Source organism: Cervus elaphus, chromosome 4 (genome assembly GCF_910594005.1).
Source record: "Cervus elaphus chromosome 4, mCerEla1.1, whole genome shotgun sequence".
Taxonomy (NCBI): Eukaryota; Metazoa; Chordata; class Mammalia; order Artiodactyla; family Cervidae; genus Cervus; species Cervus elaphus.
In genome coordinates, this window is record NC_057818.1 from 58911624 (window position 1) to 58938708 (window position 27085).

Sequence of the window (27085 nt, forward strand, 5' to 3'; positions counted from 1 at the left end):
CCTGGGTGTCGAGAGAAGACACAGCTGAAAGATACCAAATAATAAGTTATTCTACTTACTATTGTTGTGGAATATAGTTTACAATTTACATAATTGCATAAAATTGGCATACACTTGGCTAGATTAAGCCTAAAACCGAGATAGAAGGAGTCAAGATGGCAGAGGATTCGGAAGACGTGGAGTTCATCTCTCTCCACCAAAGCATCAAGAATACATCTTGAAGTGGAAAAATTCTCACAGAGCCCTGAGGAACACGGGCAGAGGAACTTGGACACCTGAAAGGACAAGAAAGATTCCTGCTGAGCCAGGTAGGACAAGGGAGAGATGGAGGAAAGGGAAGAGGAAAAGAAGCCGGATGGGACCCGCACAACCCTGGGGGGATCTGAAGAGAGGAGAGGTCTCCACATCCAAGGAAGCCCCTCATTGGTGGGAGCTCAGTTGGGACACAAGGGGAGCCTCGTTCTCTGTGGGAAGAGAACACGGCAACCAGCGTGCAGGACAGAGTGAGACCTGTACGCAGGGTACTGTCCCCTGCCCTGCCCACCCAGCCTGAGAGGGTGTCCTCCACTGCAGACAAGGGCTGGGTGCTGGAACGTGGCGTTCTGAGAGCAGACCCAGGTAGAGGACTGTGTTTGCCGTGAGTAGACATCCTGAGGGGATGGGAGGGAGGGAGGAGCTGTGCAAATGGGATGCTTGTGGAGGAAGCCTGAACCACCAGAGAAGCAGAGCGGCGCTGTTGAGTGGTGCCCGAAGGAAAGAACCTCTTTGCAGCCTCTCTGCCCCTCTGCCTGTTCCGGACTCTCCAGGCACTAGGCATGGGTCCCAGCTAGGCGGGTGATCTCACGACCCCCACAGCTGCTTCCTCCTCCCCAGCCACCTCCCCACCAGGGTAGACTCATGGGCTCCAGGGGCACATTCAGAACACACGCCTGTGGGTGGTCCCAATGTATAGGTGATGCTGAAACCACAGCTGAGCGCCAAGGCCCTGCCATTAGGCAAGAAAAGCTGAGATCTCTTCTTGCATCTGTACAAACCATGGTAATACACCCCACAATTGGCTTGGTAAACTCAACCCCAACAGAACATCTGGATGGAAATGAGGCTCTGGCAGTCAAAACCAGTCTGGCTTTAGCAACTGTAGACTTTGTAGGCATGCACATGAGGCATTTGGGCCAGGTCAGTCTACTTTGCCCCCATAGCACCACAGCAGGTTCAGCTCCACAATCAATGTACACCTGGGATATGATTACAGTGGATCTCTGCTGGTGACCTGGTGAAAACAACATCTGAGAGACACCAGGGTCAAGTGCCAACATACCCATGGTTCAGGTGGGGCCAAGATCAATGCCAACACAGGGTCACAGGAGAGCTGGCACAGCACATGAAAGATGACACGCAGAGCACTCTCCAAGGAGAACATCCCCAGAGGAGCAACACTCAGTGGCTTCCCTCTCAGCGGGTGTGCTCCAGTCCCACCAGATCAGAAGCACCACAGATCAGAGCAGAGCTCATTTCAGATCTGGGGCCTCTGCTCCACCAATCAGGAAACAGAGCCCGCCACAGACAGTGACGGCCACAGAGGAAAGGTGAAGCGGACTTCAAGATCCAGGCAGGCTCTGGTCACAATAGTAACAATCAACCCCCTCTCAAGGGGATAAGGGCACAAGTCTCTGGACCACCTCACCCACCAGGGAGCAGACACCAGAGCAAGAGGAACTAGGATCTGCAGCCTGCAGAAGAGAGACCACAAACACAGAACATTGGACAAGATGAGGTGACAGAGGAGCATGGTGCAGAGGAGAAGTCAAGATAGAAACCTACAGGAACAACGAAGCGAGGAGAAGTTGAGGAGTGTAATGATTAATTTTTGCTTGAAGTAATCAAATTAACAAACAAAACGTTTTCACAAATGCTAATGCCTACTTATTATTTAACCCACTTACCACTCATGTTGTTATCTGAGCATGTTCTAATGGAGTCTAAAATAGTAAATGATATTGAGCTAGAACTAATCAGAAAAAGATGGCATGAACGATAAAGTCCTGGGATGTTTCATAACAAAAAGATAGATTTAATAAGGTAAGAGTTCTTAACAAATCAAATGAGAAGTGAGACTTGAAAAATATGGTGAGAACACAGGGAACTCTACTCAATGCTCTGTGGTGAACTAGATGGGAAGGAAATCTAATCAAGAAGGGAAATGTGTATATGTATCACTTATTCTTTCTGTATAGCAAAACTAACATAACATTGTAAAATAGCATTATTGGAACAGAAAAATTTCTTCTTAAAGATTTCTCTATATAATCTATAAGTTTAATAGTGATGAACAATCAGAAAAAAGCACTGTGGGACATGTTATAAACTCCCACGTCAATAATTTCTTTAAAAACTCTGTGAGTTAAATAAATATATTAAAGCATTCTAGCATTAATGAATTGGCACATATATACTTAACATATTTAATGTTAGTTCATATAAAGAAAAGAGAAACTTTCACATAAAATTCATATTTGCATTTTCTCATTTTAGTGAGGTGTCTTATGTGAAGAAGGAATTCACAGGGCCTGGACTCCATCTCAGGCCTGTCTGTGCTGATCGTGCTCGGCCACCTCTCCAGTGGACTCTGAACTCTCTGCTTAGTGCCTGTGGGAACGACAATGGAAGGATAAGACCCCCTCCGGACAGGCAAACCTTGACGATCATATCCAGGTTACTCATCACCTAAGAGAAGACAGACAATAATCACCCCTGCCTCTGGACACTATCTATCAGAATGTAAGCACAGGCTTACCGGTTATTAACTGGTTGGAATGTAACCGTGGGCTTATTGATGATTAACTGTTTGAACACATAACAAGTGAATGATGGGGTTATTGTGATTGTACTTACCCTTTCTTTGTAAGCATCAAGGGATTGGGGTGGTGGGTTTGGACATGAACACATGGGGTATAAAAGATTTTGACAAATGCTGGTCAGGGTCCTTGGCTACGAGGAGACTCTGCCTTGGGCCCGCTGGTGTAATAAACTGCACTCCACTATCTGCATTGTTCTTGTGAGTGAGTTTGTTTCCCAGAAAGCGTGGCTGTCACAATGCAGTGAAGAAAGAATCTGATTATGAAATTTCTAAGGGCATATGTGTAGTTTCCAGTGCACTGGAAATTATACGGTAGAAAACAAAAAACATCTGTCCCCAGTATGCCTACAAGTTTGGCAATTTTTTCACAGCTCCATCCACACCCTTCTGACTAGAGACAGAATCAGCACTTTTAAAAGGGCTTAATATAGTTACTCAGAAATATGCACAGATTTTCTAAAACCTCCCCAAAATGGACGAATTATCAGGTCATGCAGGTTGTTCCAGGCAAAGATTAATATTTCGGTTCTAACTGTGAATGTGAAAATTAATCACTGGAGAAAAATATACAAGTGATAAAAAGAATCAGGAATGGGTCAGGAGATGACGCTCTATGACAGTGACAGAAATAAACCTAGGCTAATCCAAAATCGTCTCCACTGAAGCAGATCTTCTCAAACCACACGACAAAGTATGACTTCCTCCACAATGCTTGTCCCTCTCACCCGAATTATCTGCTTCATCCATAGATACATACCTGGGTATACGGCTGTCTCCATTCTCCTTACATCCCAGGGATCCTTCATTTGCTCCAGAAATGTGACCAGGTCTGGCTTAGAGACCACAAGACCTGTTCATCAGAAAAAGGAATATGTGTTTTCTGAGATATTCATCAATTTCCAATCCAATATGATTTCAGGTGAGAGAGAAGTCAAGGTAGAAAGCTAAAATAGCATTAAAAAAATGATTTCACCAAATAATTTATTGGAAGCATCTTTATAAGACAAATGCATCAGAATCAGATTCTGATATTATGCTCAAGTACTACTAAGGCAAAACCAGGTAGTGGAATTCCAGTTTTAAGAGGCGAGTGGCACTATTTGATACCACAGAACTTACAGAATTACCACGAACCTAGAATGAAGAATATGCAGGTCAAGAAGCAACAGTTCGAATCGTACATGGAACAGTTGACTGGTGGCAGAATGGGAAAGGAGTACATCAAGGCTGTACAATGCCACTCTGCTTATTTAATTTCTATGCAGAGAACATCATGTGAAATGCTGGGCTGGATGATTCACAACCTGGAATCAAGATTACCAGGAGAGATATCAACAACGTCAGATATACAGATGATATCACTCTAATGGCAGAACTTGAAGAGGAACTAAAAAGCCTCTTGATGGGGGTGAAAGAGGAGAGTGAAAAAGCTGGCTTAAAACTCCACATTCAGAAAACTAAGATCATGGCATCCAGTCTCATCACTTCACGGCAAATAGATAGGTGAAAAGTGGAAACAGTGACAGATTTAGTTTTGGGAAGGGGGGTGGGCTCCAAAATTACTGCAGATGGTGACTGCAGCCATGACATTAAAAGATGCTTGCCAAAAAATAAAAAGATAAAAGATGCTTGCCCTTTGGAAGAAAAGCTATGACAAAGACAGCATAGTAAAAAGCACAGACATCACTTTGCCAACAAAGGTCTGTATAGTCAAAGCTATGGATTTTTCAATAGTCATGTATGGATGTGATATTTGGAACATAAAGAAGGCTGAGCACCAGAGCTGCGTGCACGCTGGTCTGTGGGCAGCATGGCGGCGGCAGCGAGTGGCGAGACGGAGGAGCGGCCGGGCGGCGGCTTAGGAGCTGCCGGCGGTAACAGCACGCGAGAGCGGCTGCTGTCAGCGCTGGAAGATCTGGAGGTCTGGTCGAGAGAACTTGTAGAAATGCTGGCAATTTCAAGAAACCAAAAGTTGCTACAGTCTGGAGAGGAGAACCAGGTCCTGGAGTTGTTAATTCACAGAGATGGGGAATTTCAGGAACTAATGAAATTGGCACTTAATCAGGGAAAAGCCCATCATGAAATGCAAGTTTTAGAAAAAGAAGTAGAAAAGAGAGACAGTGATATTCAGCAACTACAAAAACAGCTAAAGGAAGCAGAACAGATACTGGCAACAGCTGTTTACCAAGCAATAGAAAAACTCAAGTCAATAGAAAAAGCAAGAAAAGGTGCTATTTCCTCTGAAGAAATGATTAAGTATGCACATAGGATTAGTGCAAGTAATGCTGTGTGTGCCCCACTGACCTGGGTCCCAGGGGACCCACGGAGACCAGACCCAACAGATTTGGAGATGAGAAGTGGATTACTGGGTCAGATGAACAATCCTTCCACTAATGGAGTAAATGGTCATCTCCCAGGGGACGCACTTGCAGCGGGCAGACTGCCAGATGTCCTTGCTCCACAGTATCCCTGGCAGTCAAATGATATGGCGATAAATAGGTTGCCACCAAACCACAGTCATGACTTTCTGTTGGAACCTCCAGGGCACAACAAAGAAAACGAGGACGATGTAGAGGTTATGTCAACGGACTCCTCAAGCAGCACCAGTGACTCTGATTAGAAACCATAAGATGAAAAGCAAACAGAATTGAATACTATAGAAATCTGTTTCTTATTAGGTCAATGTGGAAAGCTAGCCAGGTGATGTTGGCTGTAGAATTGTTCTGCCCATTAAAAATCATAGTGGACTTTTTTATTAAAGCCGAAAATTAGGTTTCAGTTCTAAACCACTAGGTTAATACTTAAAGAAAAATCACACTTTACTGTTGGGGTAAAGCTTTTTCAGTTCAATGCTGTCTTACCTTGTTCTGTTCCAATTGTGTTGGACTTGTGCATAGTACTGGAAATAAGATTTGAGGGAAATGACCCACGTACCTATCATTAGTAGGCTTCCTGAAGTTATTTAGAAAAGCATAAACAAGAGCACCCGATCACAGAGTGTGCATTATATAACAGAAACCCTCATCTGAAAGTAAAGGCTATTACTTTTTGTCACAGGAAGAGGAGAAATCATCTCAATTTATACTCCTTGTAATTATTGTATTTTTTGTAAATAAACTTATTTTTGTTTGTAAAAAAAAAAAAAAAAGAAGAAGAAGAAGAAGAAGACTGAGCACCAAAGAATTGATGCCTTCGAACTAAGGTGCTGGAGAAGACTCCTGAGAGTCCCTTGGTCAGCAAGGAGATCACACCAGTCAATCCTAAAGAAATCAACCCTGAATATTCATTGGAAGGACTGGTACTGAAGCTCCAATACTTTGGCAACCTGATGCGAAGAGCCAATTCATTGGAAAAGTCCCTGATTCTGGGAAAGATTGAGGGCAGGAGAAGGGAGTGGCAGAAGATGAGATGGTTGAAGAGCAGTATTGACTCAGTGGATATGAATTTGAGCAAACTCTGAGAGTTAAAGAAGGCTAGGGAAGCCTGGCTTGCTGCATTCCACGGGACCGCAAAGAGTTGGACATCACTTAGCAACTGAACAACAAGGAGGCAGGTTACATCAAGAAAGAAGGTTACTTTCCTCTGGAAAGTAGGGATCTTAACCTCTACTGGACAAAGCAGAAAATTCCAGGAGACATTCTAGAATGAATGAACAAAAACTCTGAGGATACATAAGGGATTCTGGAAGCAAGTGATCCTCACCCAAGCAGGCCAGATTCCCGTAGTTCTCTGACATCACGTCCCTGTACAATTCCCGCTGACCGAGGTCCAGGCATTCCCACTCCTCTTGAGTGAAATCTATGGTCACATCCTGGAATGTCAGCAGCCCCTGAAATATAAAGGACATGAGCCATGTTGACCAGGGAAGACTTCCTAATGTGACCCAGATGAAACCAGCAAGAGAAACGGTTTTGATTTAGGAGAATGTCTGGTGTTACACAAGAATATAATTTTTATACTACCGTATTTTCCACTGTATTTCTAACTCCAGGAAAAGAGAATGAGATATGATCCACAGACCACTATAGAAACTATTCTGATCTGGAAGAGAAATTATAAAAGAATCACATCAACACTGACATCTATTTTTGAGAGTTGTACTCCTGTGACCCAGGATAAACTGTCTATCAAGGAAAGCATGTTAGTCACTCAGTCATGTCTGATTCTTTCCGACCCCATGGACTGTAGCATGCCAGGACTCTCTGTCCATGCGATTTTTCAGGCAAGAATACTGGAGTGAGTTGCCATTTCCTTCTCCAGGGGAATCTTCCCCACCAAGGGATCGGGCCTGGGTCTCCCACTTTGCAGGCAGATTCTTCACCATCTGAGCCACCAGGGAAGCCCCCTATCAAGGAAACAGGAAATATTTTAAAAAAGCATGCTCTGATCTAAGAGTACTGTAGTGGAGCCAATGTGCCGCATTTTTAACAAGCTTATTTTAACTAGTAATGTTGAAAATTCTGATACATGAATGACCGTTCTGAATAGCAAAGAAGTAGACCACTAAGGTAAGAATTAATACTTAACTTTGAATTTTAAGTGTTTTACAAAATTGAGAGGTCTGATAGAATACTACCGATAGCAGCAATAATCCTTTGAAGTATTTAGTATATACTATATGTCTTTCTAAAAGTTTTTACAGGTTCTTGAATGCATCACATAAATAATATAAAATCAACAATTGTTGTTCCACCGTTTTGCAAATATTTTGTCAAACATTCATTAAATGACAGATCTTGAATTTGCTTCAGTTCATGTGAACTAAAATTTAACTAGTAAAACACAAATACACAGAGTCAACACTAAAGAAAGTGTATGCGAGTTTTTCTAGGGTCTTCCCTGGTAGTCTGAGCTCCCAAGTCAGGAGGCTGGGTTCAGTCCCTTGTTAGAGAACTAGATCCCACACACCACAGCTAAAGTTTGGCTGCTGCAACAAAGTCCCCTACATGGCTCCAAGATTCTGCACGCTACGACCAAGACACAACTCAGCCAAACATAAATACGTGTATTTTTTTTTTTTAAAGAACTTTATATAACTGGGGAGAATACCAAAACAAGAAAAAAAAATACTTTTAACATTTTCATGCATACAGACATATTACAATGAGACTGTATACTTACTAAGAGTATTAAGAAAAAGCTAACATTCAGAAAACTAAGATCACAGCACCTGGTCCCCTCACTTCATGGCAAATAGATGGGGAAAGAGTGGAAACAGTGGCTGACTTTCTTTTTGGGGGCTCCAAAATCCCTGCAGATGGTGACTGCAGCCACGAAATTAAAAGACGCTTACTCCTTGCAAGGAAAGTTATGACCAACCTAGGCAGCATATTAAAAAGCAGAAACATTACTCTGTCCGCAAAGGTCCGTCTAGTCAAGGATATGGTTTTTCCAGTAGTCATGTATGGATGTGAGAGTTGGACTATAAAGAAAGCTGAGCATAAAAGAATTGATGCTTTTGAACTGTGGTGTTGCAGAAGACTCTTGAGAGTCCCTTGGACTGCAAGGAGATCCAACCAGTCCATCCTAAAGGAAGTCAGTCTGGATGTTCATTGGAAAGACTGATGTTCAAGCTGAAACTCCAATATTTTGGCCATCTGATGCGCAAAACTGACTCATTTGAAAAGACCCTGATGCTGGGAAAGATTGAAGGCAGGAGGAGAAGCGGACGACAGAGGATGAGATGGTTAGATGGCATCATTGATTCAATGGACATGAGTTTGGATACACTCCAGGAGTTGGTGATGGACAGGGAGACCTGGAGTGCTGCGGTTCATGGGGTCACAAGGAGTGAGACACGAATGAGCAACGGAACTGAAGTGATTCATGTACAGTTCAGTTCAGTTCAGCTGAGTTCATTCATATTCATGTCAATAAAATTGATATTCGTGTCAATAAAATGAGTTCATGTTCAGTTCAGTTCAGTCATTCCTATTCATGTCAATAAAATCGACATTATTTTTAATGGGTTAAAATATATACATCTACTTGTGGAAGATATTCTTTGTATATTTTAAATACACTAGGGGGCAAACATATACAATGGTATGAGATAAATTAAAGCTCTTGGCTCTGAAACTTTAATTTCTTGAAAAACTGTATCATTTTGTTGAGCTGTATCTTAGAAATTCAACACAGGTGAAAACAGATTAGCACCAATAGGATCTTTGCAAATATTTTGACAAAAAAATGCAAAAATGTGAGTAAGAAGACTATGTCTGTGATATGAGCGAGGAGTGTACTGGAAACATCACACTTGGGCTTGAGTGATGAAAACTCTCACTCCCCAAACCCAGTATCGATCATCAACACAGTGAGTGTTCATTTTCCAAAGCAAAGAGAAACCAAGAAGATGTGGAGTTTCTCCATTAAGTGTGAGGGTTTTCACATGTTCCTCATTCCATTTTTCCACAGCCTTGTTTAAAGACAGAGGGAAACAAAATGAACGTTATAGCCTGATAATCTCAGAGAAATCACCAGAGCCAGTGGAGATCATCTGTCATGGTGTAAATGGATCACACGGAAGATGCACTATCAGAACCTGGGCATGTCAGAAAAAACAAGGAAATTCTAACTTGAACCTAACATAAAAAATATCAGTTTTATGCAAAATTCATTTCATATATACTTCCTCTGTTTTGTATCCTAACAATGTTGTCACGCGAGTGTCTGTTCCTGGGTTCTTTGTCTCGTCACAACGAAAATTTGGAGTAACGGACATTAACGCCCCTTGGCGGGTCACAGCTCTCAGAGGACAGGCCGTGTTATAGCTCTTAAATAAATCAGTGTTAGAGCTCTATTTATTTAGATAATACCCGGAAAACCCATCTTTGAGTTGTGAGGACATGTCGATCCCAAGACGCGAGGAGATCACCCCATCGCGCGGGAGAGAGAGAGATGGAGACAAGAAGGAAGAGGATTTGGCTCCTATTTTTATCTGTTTCTCGGCCCCTGGGTCTGTCTAATGTAAATTAGGCCTAGGCAGGCGCGTTGTTTTACCTGAGATTCTCACTCCGGTCCTCTGACCTACCTTTGTTCTGTTTTTTTCAGGCTTTCCCTTCCAGGTCTTTTAGCCACTGCCATTTTGGACTCTTTTTCCCTATTCTAACTACCTAACAATGTGTTTAACTAGTAAGTCTTAGCATTACAGAGGACAGTATCTCCTAGTTTTCTTTTTATTTCTGAGCATTTTCTGAAAAATTCTGGATCACTGAGTTTATTCAATATATAAGGGCATTTTCTAACTCCTAAAGAGCTGAAATTGCATCCCCATGTAAACTCATCATGCCATTTCCCCTAGTTCCCTAAGATCCCAACACCGAACCACATCCCAGTGGGAATCTAGGATACCAGTGCCTCTCCGTGCTTCTCTCTCACAAAGGGAATATATTCAGCAGTTGAAAGTCGCTAATTCATGCTGAGAATTCATCATGCTCCGTAGAAAGCCAGGATACACACAAGAGAGACAAGATTCTGGGACACAAGGAAGAAGTGGTCTAAAGAGCCAGGCTTCACTATGATAAGAAGAAAAGGAAAAACTAAAGAAGTTGATAACAAACACCCAGGCAGAAAAGTTAGAAGCAGAGAACTAAAGGTGTGCAGGTTCTCAGTCCAGGCATTTCAGGAAGAAAAGCAGACACAGCCCCAGACCCGGGACAGGACTCGTACCTGAGAAGCTGCCATTTCCTCCTCTTCTTCCTCCTGCTCTGCGTCTTCTCTGGGGATGTTACATCCCAAACTCACATCTGCATCTTGAGAAAATACCTTCAAAGGCATCCATGCAGCTGTTTAACCTGCAACTGCTGCAGGGAAAGAGAAGAAAAGGTTTTCCTGTTTCCCTCACCCTTTTCTGAGCTCCTTCTCGACTTTCTGTGTTCCCAATCTGTAGTGGGGAATCAAGACTAACCTGATAATGCTAATCACATCCTGGTGCTCTACACTATTTGCAGATCTTCGGGGCTAGTTCTTCTCCTTCCTTTTCGAGTTACAGAGAACAGTTCACGAGAAACAGTGGGCCCTCCTTCTGTACTACCGGACCCACCCTAAGAGGGTTGTGAAAGAAACGTAAGAGGAAGACCCGCATTCAGAGCCCTGAGGGAAAACCTCACACCTGAGACCTCAGGAAGGGAGGGTTTAGGGAGGGAACTTCTAGAAACAAAGAAGGTCAACCTGATTCCCTGGGGAGGGGCTCTTTCTAGGATGGGTGTGGTCATCCACAGCCTGCCTGTATCCTTGGGGGCTGGGAGGGGAGAGGTGAGTGTTTGGTGGGCATCACCTGGGGGTCTTGGGTTCCTGCCAGGCTTTACTTGCAGAATTCTTCCCAAAGATCTCCCCTGTCCTTAGTTTTTTTTCACCCCCCTCTGCAGCCTGGGGACACAGGTTTTCACAAAATGATTTGCTTTGTGACCACCTCTCTGCAGGCGTGGCACCTCCAACTTCAGAGACCAAGAGCCTGGAGGCACTTCCATCCCCGCTTTCTTGGAGAAGAAACCAGGGGCAGCAGGAGACGTGGCGTGCTGCAGTCCACGGGGACTGAGCAACTGAGCTGAACTGAACTGAGCAGGACACGCTAGGTTCACAGTGCGTATGGGCGGAGTCAAATGCCTCTGAAAACGATGCCCTAAATGCTATCTGATGACCAACCAAGAAGTAATGATCCGTGTTGTCATAAGTTACATCACACATGAATTAACACCTGAGAATGTTGTTGCTCTACTTCCTGTCTGTGTTTTTCTAGGTTTTATGAATCAACTGCTACAGTTCGTTGTCTCCTCCATTTAGAGAGCTCTATTTTCCCACATCTTTAAAGCATAATGACCAAGGAAAAATTAAAGATAGAAGCATATTCATATTTCTCATATTATATATTCTAAAAAATATTCAGTCTGCATTCACCAGTACCAACTTTGTAGAAGATTTATTTCACTGCAGATTTGAGAATAAAGTATAGACATTTCCCATATACCTCTTGTTCCCACATGTGGACAATCTCCTTACTTAGCTTTCCCCACCAGAGTGAGCATTTGCTACCACTGCTGAATCTACGTGGGCAGTAAATAGATACACTCTCTAGTTTACCCCTTTGTTCCTCTTTTAGAAATGTGTACTCCATACCTCTGGATAAATCTTTAATAACATGTGTCCATCATGACAGTTTAACACAAATTATTTCATGGTCCTGAAAGTTCTCTAGACTGAGGATATTCATAGTCGCTCCTTTGAAACCCACAGTAATCATGGACTTTTTTAATCTCTTCTATATTTCTTACTAGATTCCCAGGTAACTGAGTGGTAAGGAATCTGCCTGCCGATGCAGGACATCCAGGTGATGCGGGTTCAATCCTTGGGTCAGGAAGATCCCCTGGAGGAAAAGATGGCAACCAACTCCAGTATCCTTTCCTGGGAAATGTATGGACAGAGGTGAGCCTGGCAGGCTACAGCCCCTGGGATCACAGATACTCAGACACAACTAAGCACACATAAGAACATTTACCTACACCAAAAAGTCATATTGTAAAAATCCTACTTTTTGTAACATTTTCAAATGGGCTTCTTTCACTTGGTAATGAAGGAGGAAACAGAGACAGCTGGACTCCGTCTTAGGCCAGGCAGTGAGCATTAGGCTACACCCATGGTCACCCTCCAAGTGGACTCTGAACTTTGTACCCTGGCGTCTATAGAAATGGCATACCAATGGAAAATCAGATCCCACCCCGCCCCCCCATAAAAGAGCCTCAAGACTTCTCCTTGGACTCTGTTGCCTAAAAGAATATGTTAATTATCTCTGTAACAAAACAAAGTGGTGAATTCCATTCTATTTATTGGGATATGACCACAGGCCTGTTGATAAATATCCACTGTTCCTTTAGTCCTGTGACACAAGAATCATGGGTTAACTTTGATCATATCTCTCTTTTACCTTGTCCAGACTAGGTTCAAGGAGTTGGGGAGGTGGGTTTGAGCAAGTACACTTAGGGTATATAAAGTTTTCACAAACACTGTTTGGGGTCCTTGGCTAAGAGGAGACTGTGCCTTGGCCCCATCGGTGTAATAAACTACACTCCGCTATCTGCATTGTCCTTCTGAGTCAGTTTGTTTCCCAGAACACACGGCTACAACAGTAAAATGCATGGAATGATTGTCAATGTATTTTATGCCTTGAAAGCTTAACATGCAAAAGCTTAAGAACTATCTCTGCGCCTATATTCCTGCTCAGTAAATAAGTTTATCAATACCATTTTTTAAGTTCCATACATATCTGTTAAGACAATATTTGTACAAATATAGAGATCAGACGTGGACACAGCAGGAGAAGAAGAGGGGGACAAATTGAAAGGGTACCACTGGCATATATACACCACCATGAATAAAATGTTGGAGAAGATTCTTGAGAGTCCCTTGGACTGCAAGGAGATCCAACCAGTCCATCCGAAAGGAAATCAGTCCTGAATATTCATTGGAAGGAATGATGTTGAAGCTGAAACTTCTATATTTTGGCCACCTGATGTGAAGAACTGACTCATTGGAAGAGACCCTGATGTTGGGAAAGGTTAAAGAGGGGAGGAGAAGGGGACGACAGAGGATGAGATGGTTGGATGGCATCACTGACTCAATGGACATGAGTTTGAGCAAGGTCCAGGATTTGTTGATGGACAGGGAGACCTGGCATGCAGCAGTCCATGGGGTCACAAAGAGCCAGACACGACTGAGCAACTGAACTGAACTGATGGTGAAAATAGGTAGATGGTCGGAAGCTGCTGTTTACCACAGGGAGCTCAGCTTGGCGCTCTGTGCTGACCAGAGGGGTGAAATGGAGACCACGGGAAGGAGGTCGAAGAGGGAGTAGATTTATGTATAGTTATGGCTGATTGACGATTTCATACAGCACAAACCAGCACAGCATTGTAAAGCAATATATATTCCAATAAATAAATATGTATATATATATATATATATGTCTCAAAAGGGAAAAAAGCTAAACAGATTGGTCACCGGTGGTGGAGAATCCATCTGACACTGCGGGGGACAAAAGCCTGATCCCTGGTCCAGGAATACTCCACATGCTGTGGGGAGACTAAGCCTGTACCCCACAGCTGCTGAGGCTGGGCGGGGCAGCTTGCTCTTTTCCATGGGCAGGAGGCAAAAGAAATATGCTCACCACCCCTAAACACTAAGGAATGCAAAAGAAGCTACAGGGATGTATCACCGCATGCAAGGCGGAATAACAATGCGCAAAAAGCCCACAAACAATATCACAAACACTGAAGGGGTTTGGAGATCAGGGAACCTCCTACATGGCTGGAGGGATTGTAAGCTGGTGCAGTCACGTGAGAGGACCGTGTGGAAGTTCCTTAAAAAACATAACCTCCTGACATTTAAGGCAATGAATTCCATGAAAAGTAGACAAAACATATTAATCAACAAATTGACAAGCTTTAGAGGTTTTAGTAAATCCTCTGCAATTCTGAAAGGACCAGTTTTGATCTAGCATTTCTAAATTCTCTAAGTTAAATGTGTAGGAATACACATACACTCACATATTCCTACTTGGTTTTCTCACTAACATGTATACCTTCAGATATTTATATCTTGTATTCAATGTGTGTTATATAAATCATATTATGTATATATCTTCAGATATTTATATATTGCATTCAAAGTATGCCAAAGCCATGAGAAAACAGTTCCTTTAAGCCTTACAAGACACATGTGCTAAGAATGATACAGGGTAAGATTTTATAAATCTTGGTTCAGAATTTTACCATCATGGCTTTTGACTATTCTTTTTGTGACTTTGTTAAACTTACATTTGCTTAAATGAGCCCCTGAAAAGTTTTAGCTAAAAGAAGAACAAAGGACAATTGCAGCAGGTGAGTTTATGATTCTAGGTCCTCAGAAAATTCACAGCAAGCCTTGAGGTCCCCTGAGGAAGGTCCAGGCTAGAACCAGGCAGAGAAACTTCCAGTACTTGGGGTTCAGACCTGACCCTGGGTAAAGTGCTGTGGGTCCCACACGCTGAGTATAGATGGGTCCATTCAAACAAAGACGAGCAGGATGCTGGTGAGCTCTGAGGGTAACACTGAAGGGGGGCCTGTGCAATAGACCCTGGGGTTCAGCAAGACTGCTGGTCCCAAGGAAGGGGTCATCTAGTGCAGGTGCTCACAGGACTGGCTGGTGTGAGTTCAAGGACCTGTAGGCTGCCTGCTCCCCAGACAGACGCTGAGGCAGCAACAGCATGGAGCAGTTCAGGGGAGCTCTCAACAGTACTCTGTATGATCCTTCTTATTAGAAACACCACGATGTCCAAGTAGATAAAAATGGGAGTGGAGATACAACATAGAAATGGTGGGAAATATATGAAGTTATGAGAGGTTTAATGGTAGTAAGGAACTAATTTCTACAGATGCCATCCCCCTGTGCTTTAAATAGTTTATTATTACGTTACCTTTCCTGCAACCTTAAATAGGTGGGAGACGTTAATGCTGGTGGTGGGTTAACCCTTCATTCATTCCACATCAATTGTAACACTGAAAAACCATTCACTTTTATTAAGATACATTAATTTTGCACAGGTGGAATAAAACCTTTTACAATTGTTGTTTGATCCTTGATTAAAATACACATTACAAGCTTCTAAAAACTGTCCTGTTTCTCTGATGAAATGATCTGATAATGTGATTTATATGGTTTACAAAATGGAGGCTAATTTAGTAAACATGGATGGACATTAATTATATTAATATGACTTTTCCAGAGTTTTCTATACTTACATCAGATAGAAGAGGTGTCTTTACTTCAACCCTGCCAGATAATATGCATGATTTCTCTATGTTGCTGTTATAAAAATACCTTCGATTTTCATGAACTATCCTTGTTTTATGCTTAAAAAGCAAGTAACATAATTATTGAAAACTTAGAGCAAACTTCTGTCTTACTTTGAATTATTCCCTGATCACTTACATCATGGTGACCACAGAGGTGTTTGACATCAGTGACAAATACCTCCATTCAGAGGTTTAGTGTGTATATAACATGACTGTGTTCTTAATCTTATAAATTGGAGAATAAATGTAAATGATTCCCACTTCATATAGAAGGGCTTCTCTTACCATTGCGCAACAACCATCAAAAACATAAGTTCATATATACAGTAGAAACAAATCACAGCATGTAGTAATTTGAGAGTTGAAATACATTCCTTTTCGTTCCTTAATAATCTCAAATAACATTAACATAAACAAGGATACATTAATAATAATTATACCTCTGCAAATATCCACGCCTTCATCTTGTGATCCATACTAACATATCAATTTTGTATGTGTTTTACTTATGGAATACTTGCTACAGTGTTTCTGCTTCGAGTAATTCAACAAAAGTGGTACTAATGAAATGCTTTCTAGTATGAATTCTCTGGTACTGAGTTACGTTTGATTAAGCAGTTTTCTACATTTTTCTATTTCATTCATGTACCTTTCCAAAGAAAACACTGGTTTTTTTCAAAATTGTATATTTAGGACCAAATTTTTTTTTTTTTTTTTATCACTGATTCATTTCTAGGGTTTCTCTGCACTATGTATTCTCTGATTGTGAGTGAGGTGATGGCTGTGATGAAATTCTCAGCCACATTCCTTACATTTTTAACATTTCTCTGCAGTATGAACTCTCTGATGTCTAGAAAGACCTGAATTGTGGGAAAAGGATTTGCCACAGTCTGTACATTTATAAGGCCTTTCCCCAGTATGGATTCGCTGATGTTGAGTTAAATTTGAAGTGTGCTTAAAAGCCTTGCCACATGCTGTACATTTATAAGGTCTCTCCCCAGTATGGATTCGCTGATGTTGAGTTAAATTTGAACTGTGCTTAAAAGCCTTGCCACATGCTGTACATTTATAAGGTCTCTCCCCAGTATGGATTCGTTGATGTCGAGTAAGAAGTGAATAACGGATAAAGGCTTTGCCACATGCTGTACATTTATAAGGTCTCTCCCCAGTATGGATTCGCTGATGTTGAGTTAAACTTGAACTGTGCTTAAAAGCCTTGCCACATGCTGTACATTTATAAGGTCTCTCCCCAGTATGGATTCGTTGATGTCGAGTAAGAAGTGAATAACGGATAAAGGCTTTGCAACATGCTGTACATTTATAAGGTCTCTCCCCAGAATGTATTCGTTGATGTCGAGTAAGAAGTGAAAAATGGATAAAGGCTTTGCCACAGTCTGTACATTTATAAGGTCTCTCCCTAGTGTGAATTTGCTGATGTTGAGTAACACATGAACAGCAGATAAAGACTTTCTCACATTCTGTACATTTGTATAGTTTCTTCCCAGCATGGATTCCCAGATGTTCAGTTAAATATGAACTCTGATTAAAGGTTTGCCCACATGCTGAACATTTGAAATATTTTCTTCCTGTATGAATTTTCCTATGTCTACTTCGATTTGGTGAGTTACTAAAGACTTTTCCACATGTATTACACTTGCAATGTTTCCACTTAGTCTGAATATTCTGCTGTTGAATAAGTTTTGGAGACTGGTTAAAAACTTTACCATAATCATAACAATTATAAGTCTTCTGTCCAACATCCATATTCTTATAAGTATTAATAGTAAGATTTGAGCTTTGATAAAATATATTCCTACACTTATGATGTTTAGAATTGTTGTCTGAAAATTGATGTCCCTGTTGTTTCATGAGATATGAGTCTTGGTCAACATTATGCCCAGTTTCATTGCATGAAGAGCTTCTCATTCTATCAGGTATACGCTTGTATTTGTTGGGGGTAGAGCTCCTGCTTAAGGCATTCCTCATTTTGTTACACTTGTAAAGTTGTTCCACACTAATTATACCTCCATATGTATTGAACAATGACGGTTGAATAAGGTCTCTCCCATTATTTTCAACATTACAGATTTTGCAACAAGGAGAAAATAGTTGCTGGTTGAAGAACAATAAACCCTTGTTAAAGGATCCCTCAGATTGATTGTATTGGGGATTTTCCCCCTCATGTTTAAGTTTCTGGTTTCCAGACATGTTTGAATGTATATTTAATACACACCTATGCTCAAAGTATAGGTTTGAATGAGTATTTGCAGTAGAGACTAGATGACTTTCCAAATTTTCCTCATTTCCCTTCAGAGAAGATGTATGTTTCAAGAGATGATGTGGATTTTTCCTGACAAATATACAGTTATCTGCAGATGTTGATGACTGAAAGTGGTCACATGAAATTGGTTTTTCCTTATTTGATTCACATCCTTGATTTCTTTTGATGGGAATGTTTACTTTATGGGAAACTGTACCAACTTGGTTGTGTCCATCATAACATGCTCTCCGCTCTTTATATGCCCTCATAGATTCCCAGTCGTTGGTTAAATGTAAATTTGCAAGGTGAAATCTTTCATATATTCCTAGCTTTGCTGTTGGGAGTAAATCTTCTAAGCCTGGCTTTTGGGTCCTCAAACCCTGGGTGTCGTGAGAAGACACAGCTGAAAGATACCAAATAATAAGTTATTCTACTTACTATTCTTGGGGAATATAGTTTACAATTTACATAAAATTGGCATACACTTGGCTAGATTAAGCCTAAAACCGAGATAGAAGGAGTCAAGATGGTAGAGGATTCGGAAGACGTGGAGTTCATCTCTCTCCACCAAAGCATCAAGAATACATCTTGAAGTGGAAAACTTCTCACAGAGCCCTGCGGAACACGGGCAGAGGAACTTGGACAGCTGAAAGGACAAGAAAGATCCCTGCTGAGCCAGGTAGGACAAGAGAGAGAAGGAGGAAAGGGGAGAGGAAAAGAAGCAGGATGGGACCCACAAAAACCTGGGGGGATCTGAAGAGAGGAGAGGTCTCCACATCCAGGGAAGACCCTCACTGGGGGGAGCTCAGTTGGGACAGACGGGGAGCCTCGTCCTCTGTGGGAAGAGAACACGGCAACCAGCGTGCAGGACAGAGTGAGACCTGTACGCAAGGTACTGACCCTTGCCCTGCCCACCCAGCCTGAGAGGGTGTCCTCCGATGCAGACAAGGGCTGGGTGCTGGAACGTGGGTTTCGGAGAGCAGACCCAGGTAGAGGACTACGGTTGGCCATAAGGAGACATCCTGAGTGGACAGGAGGGAGGGAGGAGCTCTGCAAATGGGATGCTTGTGGAGGAAGCCTGAACCACCAGAGAAGCAAAGTGGGGCTGCTGAGTGATGCCTGAAGGGAAGAACCTCCTTGCAACCTCTCTCCCCCTGTGCCTGTCCCTGCCTCTCCAGACACGAGAAATGGCTCGCAGCTATGTGGGTGATCTCATGACCCCCACAGCTGCTTCCTCCTCCCCATCCTCCTCCCCACCATGGTAGTCTCATGGGCTCCAGTGGCACCTTCAGAGCACACGCCTGTGGGTGGTCCCAATGTACAGGTGGTGCTGAAACCACAGCTGAGCCCCAAGTCCCTGCCACTAAGCAAGAAAAGCTGAGACCTCTCCTTGCATCTGTACAAACCATGGTGTTACACCCCACAACTGGCTTGGTAAACTCAGCCCCAACAGAACATCTGGATGGAAATGAGGCTCTGGCAATCAAGACCAGTCTGGCTTTAGCAACTGTAGACTTTGTAGGCAGACACATGAGGCATTTGGCCCAGGTCACAGTCTACATTGCCCCCATAGCACCGCAGCGGGTCCAGCTCCACAATGAATGTACACCTGGGATATGACTACAGTGGATCTCTGCTGGTGACCTGGTGAAAATAACATCTAAGAGACACCAGGGTCAAGTGCCAGCATACCCATGGTTCAGGTGGCGCCAAGATCAATGCCAACACAGGGTCACACGAGAGCTCGCACAGCACATGAAAGATGACACGCAGAGCACTCTCCGAGAAGAACATCCCCAGAGGAGCAACACTCAGCGGCTTCCCTCCCAGGGGGTGTGCACCAGTTCCACTAGATCAGCAGCACCACAGATCAGAGCAGAGCTCATTTCAGATCTGGGGCCTCTGCTCCACCAATCAGGAAGCAGACCCCTCCACAAACAGTTACAGCCACAGAGGAAAGGTGAAGCGGCCCTCAGGATCCGGGCAGGCTCTGGTCACAATAGTAACAATCAAGCCCCTCTCAAGGGCATAAGGGCACAAGTCTCAGGACCACCTCACCCGCCAGGGAGCAGACACCATAGCAAGAGGAACTAGGATCTGCAGCCTGCAGAACAGAGACCACAAACACAGAACATTGGACAAGATGAGATGACAGAGGAGTATGGTGCAGAGGAGAAGTCAAGATAGAAACCTGCAGGAACAAGGAAGCGAGGAGAAGTTGAGCAGTGTAATGGTTAATTTTTGCTTTAAGTAATCAAATTTACAAACAAAATGTTTTCACAAATGCTAATGCCTACTAATTATTTAACCCACTTACCACTCATGTTGTTATCGGAGCATGTTCTAATAGAGTCTAAAATAGTAAATGATATTGAGGTAGAACTAATCAGAAATAGATGGCATAAATGATAAAGTCCTGGGATGTTTCATAAAAAACAAGATAGATTTAATAAGCTAAGAGTTCTTAACAAATCAAATGAGAAGTGAGACTTGAAAAATATGGTGAGAACACAGGGAACTCTACTCAATGCTCTGTGGTGACCTAGATGGGAAGGAAATCTAATCAAGAAAGGAAATGTGTATGTGCATCACTTATTCTTTCTGTATAGCAAAACTAACATAACATTGGAAAATAGCATTTTTGGAACAGAAAAATTTCTTCTTAAGGATTTCTCTATATCATCTATAAGCTTAATAGTGAAGAACAATCAGAAAAAAGCACTGTGGGAAATGTTCTAAACTCCAGTGTCAGTAATTTGTTTAAAAACTCTGTGAGTTAAATAAATATATTAAAGCATTTTAGCATTAATGAATTGGGACAAATATACTTAACACATTTAATGTTAGTTCATATAAAAAAAGAGAAGACGTAACCTAAAATTCAGATTTGCATTCTCTCATTTTAATGAGGTGTCTTATGCAGTGAAGAAAGAATTTGACTATGATATTTCTAAGGTCATATGTATAGTTTCCAGTGGACTGGAAATTATATGGTAGAATTCAAAAAACATCTGTCCCCAGTATTCCTAGAAGTTTGGCAATTTTTTCACAGCTCCACCCACACACTTCTGACTAGGGACAGAATCAGCACTTTTAAAAGGGCTTAATATAGTTACTCAGAAATATGCAGATTTCCTAAAACCGCCCCAAAATGGACGAGTTATCAGGTCATAGAGGTTGTTCCAGGCCAAGACAAGTATTTTGGTTCTAACTGTAAATATGAAAATTAATCACTGGAGAAAAATACACAAATGATGAAAAGAATCAGGAATGGGTCAGGAGATGATGCTCTATGACAGTGACAGAAATAAACCTAGGCTAATCCAAAATCATCTCCACTGAAGCAGATCTTCTCAAACCACATGACAAAATATGACTTCCTCCCCAATGCTTGTCCCTCTCACCTGACTTAATCTGCTTCATCCATAGACACATACCTGGGTGTATGGCTGTCTCCATTCTCCTTACATCCCAGGGATCCTTCATTTGCTCCAGAAACTTGACCAGGCCCGGCTTAGAGACCACAAGACCTGTTCATCAGAAAAAGGAATATGTGTTTTCTGAGATATTCATCAATTTCCAATCCAATATGTATTCAGGTGAGAGAGAAGTCAAGGTAGAAAGTTAAAATAGCATTAAGAAAAAGAATTTCACCAAATAGTTTTTTGGAAGCATCTTTAAAAGACAAATGCATCAGAATCAGATTTTGATATTATGCTCAAGTTCTACTAAAGCAAAAGCAGTTAGTGGAATTCCGGTTTTAAGAGGAGAGTGGCACTATTTGATACAACAGAACTTACAGAATTACCACCTAAATGGTAAAGCTAAAATGAAGTATACAAAGGTCAAGAAGCAACAGATGGAATCGTACATGGAACAGTTGACTGGTTGCAGATTGGGAAAGGAGTTCATCAAGACCGTACATTGACACCCTGCTGATTTAATTTCTATGCAGAGTACATCTTGTGAAATGCTGGGCTGGATGAATCACACCCTGGAATCAAGATTACCAGGAGAGATATCAACAACCTCAGGCACGCACATGATATCACTCTAATGGCAGAACTTGAAGAGGAACGAAAAAGCCTCTTGATGGGGGTGAAAGAGGAGAGTGAAGAAGCTGGCTTAAAACTCAACATTCAGAAAACTAAGATCATGGCATCCAGTCTCATCATGTCATGGCAAATAGATAGGGGAAAAGTGACAGATTTAATTTTGGGATGGGGCGGGGGCTCCAAAATTACTGCAGATGGTGACTGCAGCCATGAAATTAAAAGATGCTTGCCCTTTGGAAGAAAAGCTATGACAAAGACAGCATATTAAAAGCAGAGACATCACTTTGCCAACAAAGGTCAAAGGTATGGTTTTTTCAATAGTCATGTATGGATGTGGTATATGGAACATAAAGAAGGCTGAGCATCAAAGAATTGATGCCTTCGAACTGTGGTGCTGGAGAAGACTCTTGAGAGTCCCTTGGTCAGCAAGGAGATCACACCAGTCAATTCTAAAGAAATCAACCCTGAATATTCATTGGAAGGACTGATGCTGAAGCTCCAATACTTCGGCCACCTGATGCGAAGAGCCAATTCATTGGAAAAGACCCTGATGCTGGGAAAGATTGAGTACAGGGGAAGGGAGTGGCAGAAGATGAGATGGTTGAATAGCATTATTGACTCAATGGATATGAATGTGAGCAAACTCTGGGAGTTAAAGAAGGCTAGGGAAGCCTGGCTTGCTGCATTCCACAGGATCGCAAAGAGTTGGACATGACTTAGCGACTGAAGAACAAGAAGGCAGGTTATATCAAGAAAGAAGGTTACTTTCCCCTGGAAAGTAGGAATCTTAACCTCTACTGGACAAAGCAGAAAATTCCAGGAGACATTCTAGAATGAATGAACAAAAACCCTGAGATTTTTGGAATTTTGGGGTTTTTGAGGGATTTTATAAGCGAGTGATCCTCACCCAAGCAGGCCAGATTCCCGTAGTTCTCTAACATCACGTCCCTGTACAATTCCCGCTGACTGAGGTCCAGGCATTCCCACTCGTCTTGAGTGAAATCTACGGTCACATCCTGGAATGTCAGCAGCCCCTGAAATACAAAGGACATAAGCCACGTGGACCTGGGAAGACTTCCTAATGTGACCCAAGATGAAACCAGCAAGAGAAATGGTTCTGATTTAGGAGAATGTCTGGTGTTACACAGGAATATAATTTTTATACTGCCGTATTTTCCACTGTATTTCTAACTCCAGGAAAAGAGAATGAGACATGATCCACAGACCACTACAGAAACTATTCTGATCTGGAAGAGAAATTATAAAACAATCGCATCAACACTGACTTATCTATTTTTGAGACTTGTACTCCTGTGACCCAGGATAAACTGTCTATCAAGAAAACCATGTTAGTCACTCAGTCATGTCTGATTCTTTCCGACCCCATGGACTGTAGCATGCCAGGATTCTCTGTCCATGTGATTTTTCAGGCAAGAATACTGCAGTGAGTTGCCATTTCCTTCTCCATGGGAATCTTCCCCACCAGGGGATTGGACCCGGGTCTCCCACATTGCAGGCTGATTCTTCACCATCTGAGTCACCAGGGAAGCCCCCTATCAAGGAAACAGGAAATATTTTTAAAAAGCATGCTCTGATCTAAGAGTTCTGGAGTGGGGCCAATGTGCCACATTTTTAACAAGCTTATTTTAACTAGTAATGTTGAAAATTCTGACACATGAATGACCGTTCTGAAAAGCAAAGAGGTTGACCAGTAAGGTAAGAATTTATACTTAACATTGAATTTTAAGTGTTTTACAAAATTGACAGGTCTGATAGAATAGTACCCATAGCAGCAATCATCCTTTCAACTATTTAGTATATACTATATGTCTTTCTAAAAGTTTTTACAGGGTCTTGAATGCATCACATAAATAATATAAAATCAACTACATTGTTGTTCCACCGTTTTCCAAATATTTTAACAAACATTCATTAAATGACAAATCTTGAATTTGCTTCAGTTTATCTGAACTAAAATTTAACTAGTAAAACACAATTACCCAGGGACAACACTAAAAAAAGTATATAGGAGTTTTTCTAGGGTCTTCCCTGGTAGTCTGAGCTCCCAAGTCAGGGGGCTGGGTTCAGTCCCTTGTCAGAGAACTAGATGCCACACCCACATCTAAAGTTTGCCTGCTGCAACAAAGTCTCCCACATGGCTCCAAGATTCTGTAGGCTACAACCAAGACAAAACTCAGGCAAACATAAATATGTGTATTTTTTAAAAAGAACTTTATATAACTGGGGAGAATACCACAACAAGTAAAAGAGAAACATTTTCATGCATACAGACATATATATTAAAATGAGACTATATACTTACAAAGAGTATTAAGGAGAAGCTAACATTCAGAAAACTAAGATGATGGCATCCAGTCCCATCACTTCATGGCAAATAGATGGGGAAAGAGTGGAAACATTGGCTGACTTTATTTTGGGGGGGCTCCAAAATCACTGCAGATGGTGACTGCAGCCACGAAATTAAAAGACGCTTACTCCTTGGAAGGAAAGTTATGACCAACCTAGGCAGCATATTAAAAAGCAGAAACATTACTTTGTCCACAAAGGTCCGTCTAGTCAAGGCTATGAATTTTCCAGTAGTCATGTATGGATGTGAGAGTTGGACTATAAAAAAAGCTGAGCAGAGAAGAATTGATGCTTTTGAACTGTGGTGTTGGAGGACTCTTGAGAGTGCCTTGGACTGCAAGGAGATGCAATCAGTCCATCCTAAAGGAAATCAGTCTGGATGTTCATTGGAAGGACGGATGTTCAAGCTGAAACTCCAATATTTTGGCCATCTGATGTGAAAAACTGACTCATTTGAAAAGACCCTGATGCTGGGAAAGATTGAAGGCAGGAGGAGAAGGGGACGACAGAGGATGAGATGGTTACATGGCATCACTGACTCAATGGACATGAGTTTGGGTAAAGTCTAGGAGTTGGTGATGGACAGGGAGACCTGGAGTGCTGCGGTTCATGGGGTCGCAAAGAGTCAGACACGAATGAGCGACTGAAATGAACTGATTCATGTTCAGTTCAGTTCAGTTCAGCAGAGTTCGTTCATATTCATGTCAATAAAATCGATATTCATGTCAATAAAATCAGTTCATGTTCAGTTCAGCCATTCCTACTCATGTCAATAAAATCGAGATTCTTTTTAATGGGTTAAAATATATACATCTGCTTGTGGATGATATTCTTTGTATATTTTAAATACACAAGGGTGCAGACATATACAATGGTATGAGATAAATTAGAGCTCTTGGTTCTGAAACTTTAATTTCTTGAAAAACTGGATCATTTTGTTGAGCTGTATCTTAGACATTCAACACAGGTGAAAACAGACTAGCACCAATAAGATTGTTGCAAATATTTTTATAAAAAAATGCAAAAATGTGAGTAAGACTTTGTCTGTGATATGAGCGTGGAGTGTACTGGAAACATCACACTTGGGCTTGAGTGATGAAAACTCCCACTCCCAAAACCCAGTATCTATCATCAACACAGTGAGTGTTCATTTTCCAAAGCAAAGAGAAACCAAGAAGATGTGGACTTTCTCCATTAACTGTGAGGGTTTTCACATGTTCCTCATTCCATTTTTCCACAGCCTTGTTTAAAGACAGAGGGAAAGAAAAACGAACTCTATAGCCTGATAATCTCAGAGAAATCACCAGAGCCAGTGGACATCATCTGTCATGGTTAAATGCACGGCAGATGCAGTATCAGAACCTGGGCATTTCGGAAAAAATAAGGAATTTATAACTTGAAGTGACATAAAAAATATCAGTTTTATGCAAAATTCATTTCATATATACTTCCTCTGTTTTGTATCCTAACAATGTTGTCACGCGAGTGTATGTTCCTGGGTTCTTTGTCTCGTCACAACGAAAATTTGGAGTAACGGACATTAAAGCCCCTTGGCGGGTCACAGCTCTCAGAGGACAGACCGTGTTATAGCTCTTAAATAAATCAGTGTGACAGCTCTATTTATTTAGATAATACCCGGAAAATCCATCTTCGAGTTGTGAGGACAGGTCGATCCAAAGACACGAAGAGAAGATCGCCCCATCGCGCGGGGGAGAGAGAGAGAGAGAAGAAGGAAGAGGGCTTTGACTCCTCTTTTTACCTGTTTCTCTGCCCCTGGGTCTGTCTTATGTAAATCGGGCCTAGGCAGGCGCGTTGTTTGTTTTACCTGAGGTTCTCATTCCAGTCGTCGGACCTTCCTTTGTTCTATTTTCGCGGGCTTCCCCTTCCAGGTCTTTTAGCCACTGCCATTTTGGACTCTTTTTCCCTATTCTAACTACCTAACAATGTGTTTCACTACTAAGTCTTAGCATTACAGAGGACAGTATCTCCTAGTTTTCTTTTTACTTATGAGCATTTTTTGAAAAATTCTGGATGACTGAGTTTATTCAATATATAAGGGCATTTTATAACTCCTAAAAAGCTGAAATGGCATCCATATGTAAACTCATCACGGCATTTCCCCTAGTTCCCTAAGATCCCAACACCGAACCACATCCCAGTGCGAATCTCGGATACCAGTGCTTCTCACAAAGGGAATATATTGACCCGTTGAAAGTCGCTAATTCATGTTGAGAATTCATCATGCTCCATAGAAAGCCAGGATACAGACAAGGGAGACAAGATTCTGCGACTCAAGAGAGAAGTGGTCTAAAGAGCCAGGCTTCACTATGATAAGAAGAAAAGGAAAAAATAAAGAAGTTGATAACAAACACCCAGGCACAAAAGTTAGAAGCAGAGACCTAAAGGTTTGCAGGTTCTCAGTCCAGGCATTTCAGGAAGAAAAGCAGACACAGCCCCAGACCCGGGACAGAACACGTACCTGAGAAGCTGCCATTTCCTCCTCTTCTTCCTCCTGCTCTGCGTCTTCTCTGGGGATGCTACATCGAAAACTCACATCTGCATTTGAGAAAATACCTTCAAAGGCATCCATGCAGCTGTTTAACCTGCAACTGCTGCAGGGAAACAGAAGAAGTTTTCCTGTTTCCCTCACCCTTTTCTGAGCTCCTTCTCGACTTTCTGTGTTCCCAATCTGTAGTGGGGAATCAAGACTAACCTGATAATG

At 42.0% G+C, this 27085-nt stretch overlaps 2 protein-coding genes across 4 annotated transcripts; one reads left to right on the forward strand and one right to left on the reverse strand.

Annotated features, from left to right (window-relative positions):
- Nucleotides 1-3625: 3625 nt before the first annotated feature.
- On the reverse strand, nucleotides 3626-26891 carry LOC122692443 (putative protein ZNF720). Of its 3 annotated transcripts, none has more exons than XR_006340656.1 (3): nucleotides 26843-26891; nucleotides 22904-23030; nucleotides 3626-3707 (listed from the first exon to the last, which is right to left on the reverse strand). XR_006340656.1 is itself a non-coding variant. In XM_043900007.1 (3 exons), exons 1-3 carry the CDS (start codon nucleotides 23046-23048, stop codon nucleotides 10646-10648), a joined length of 252 nt encoding a protein of 83 aa, XP_043755942.1. In that variant the 5' UTR covers nucleotides 23049-23388; the 3' UTR covers nucleotides 10587-10645. The 3 variants fall into 3 exon arrangements, 1 of the variants encoding a protein (XP_043755942.1); XM_043900007.1 differs by lacking the exons at nucleotides 3626-3707; nucleotides 26843-26891 and adding exons at nucleotides 10587-10659; nucleotides 21379-21471 and having other exon boundaries at nucleotides 22904-23388; XR_006340657.1 differs by lacking the exons at nucleotides 3626-3707; nucleotides 22904-23030; nucleotides 26843-26891 and adding exons at nucleotides 18103-18344; nucleotides 21379-21617.
- Nucleotides 4668-5512, forward strand: LOC122692425 (mediator of RNA polymerase II transcription subunit 4-like). The gene has a single exon (XM_043900001.1). The coding sequence runs from the start codon at nucleotides 4668-4670 to the stop codon at nucleotides 5475-5477; it is 810 nt and encodes a 269-aa protein (XP_043755936.1). The 3' UTR covers nucleotides 5478-5512.
- Nucleotides 26892-27085: the final 194 nt, after the last annotated feature.

What these genes read in the sequence shown, in the direction of transcription:
- LOC122692425 (XM_043900001.1), top strand. Translation starts at nt 4,668, where the DNA reads ATGGCGGCGGCAGCGAGTGGCGAGACGGAGGAGCGGCCGGGCGGCGGC.
- LOC122692443 (XM_043900007.1), bottom strand. Translation starts at nt 23,048, where the DNA reads ATGTCCTTTGTATTTCAGGGGCTGCTGACATTCCAGGATGTGACCGTA. An exon ending in CGGGAATCTGGCCTGCTTGG is followed by an intron (nt 21,472 to 22,903) that starts GTGAGGATCACT and finishes TCTGATGAACAG; the next exon opens with GTCTTGTGGTCTCTAAGCCG.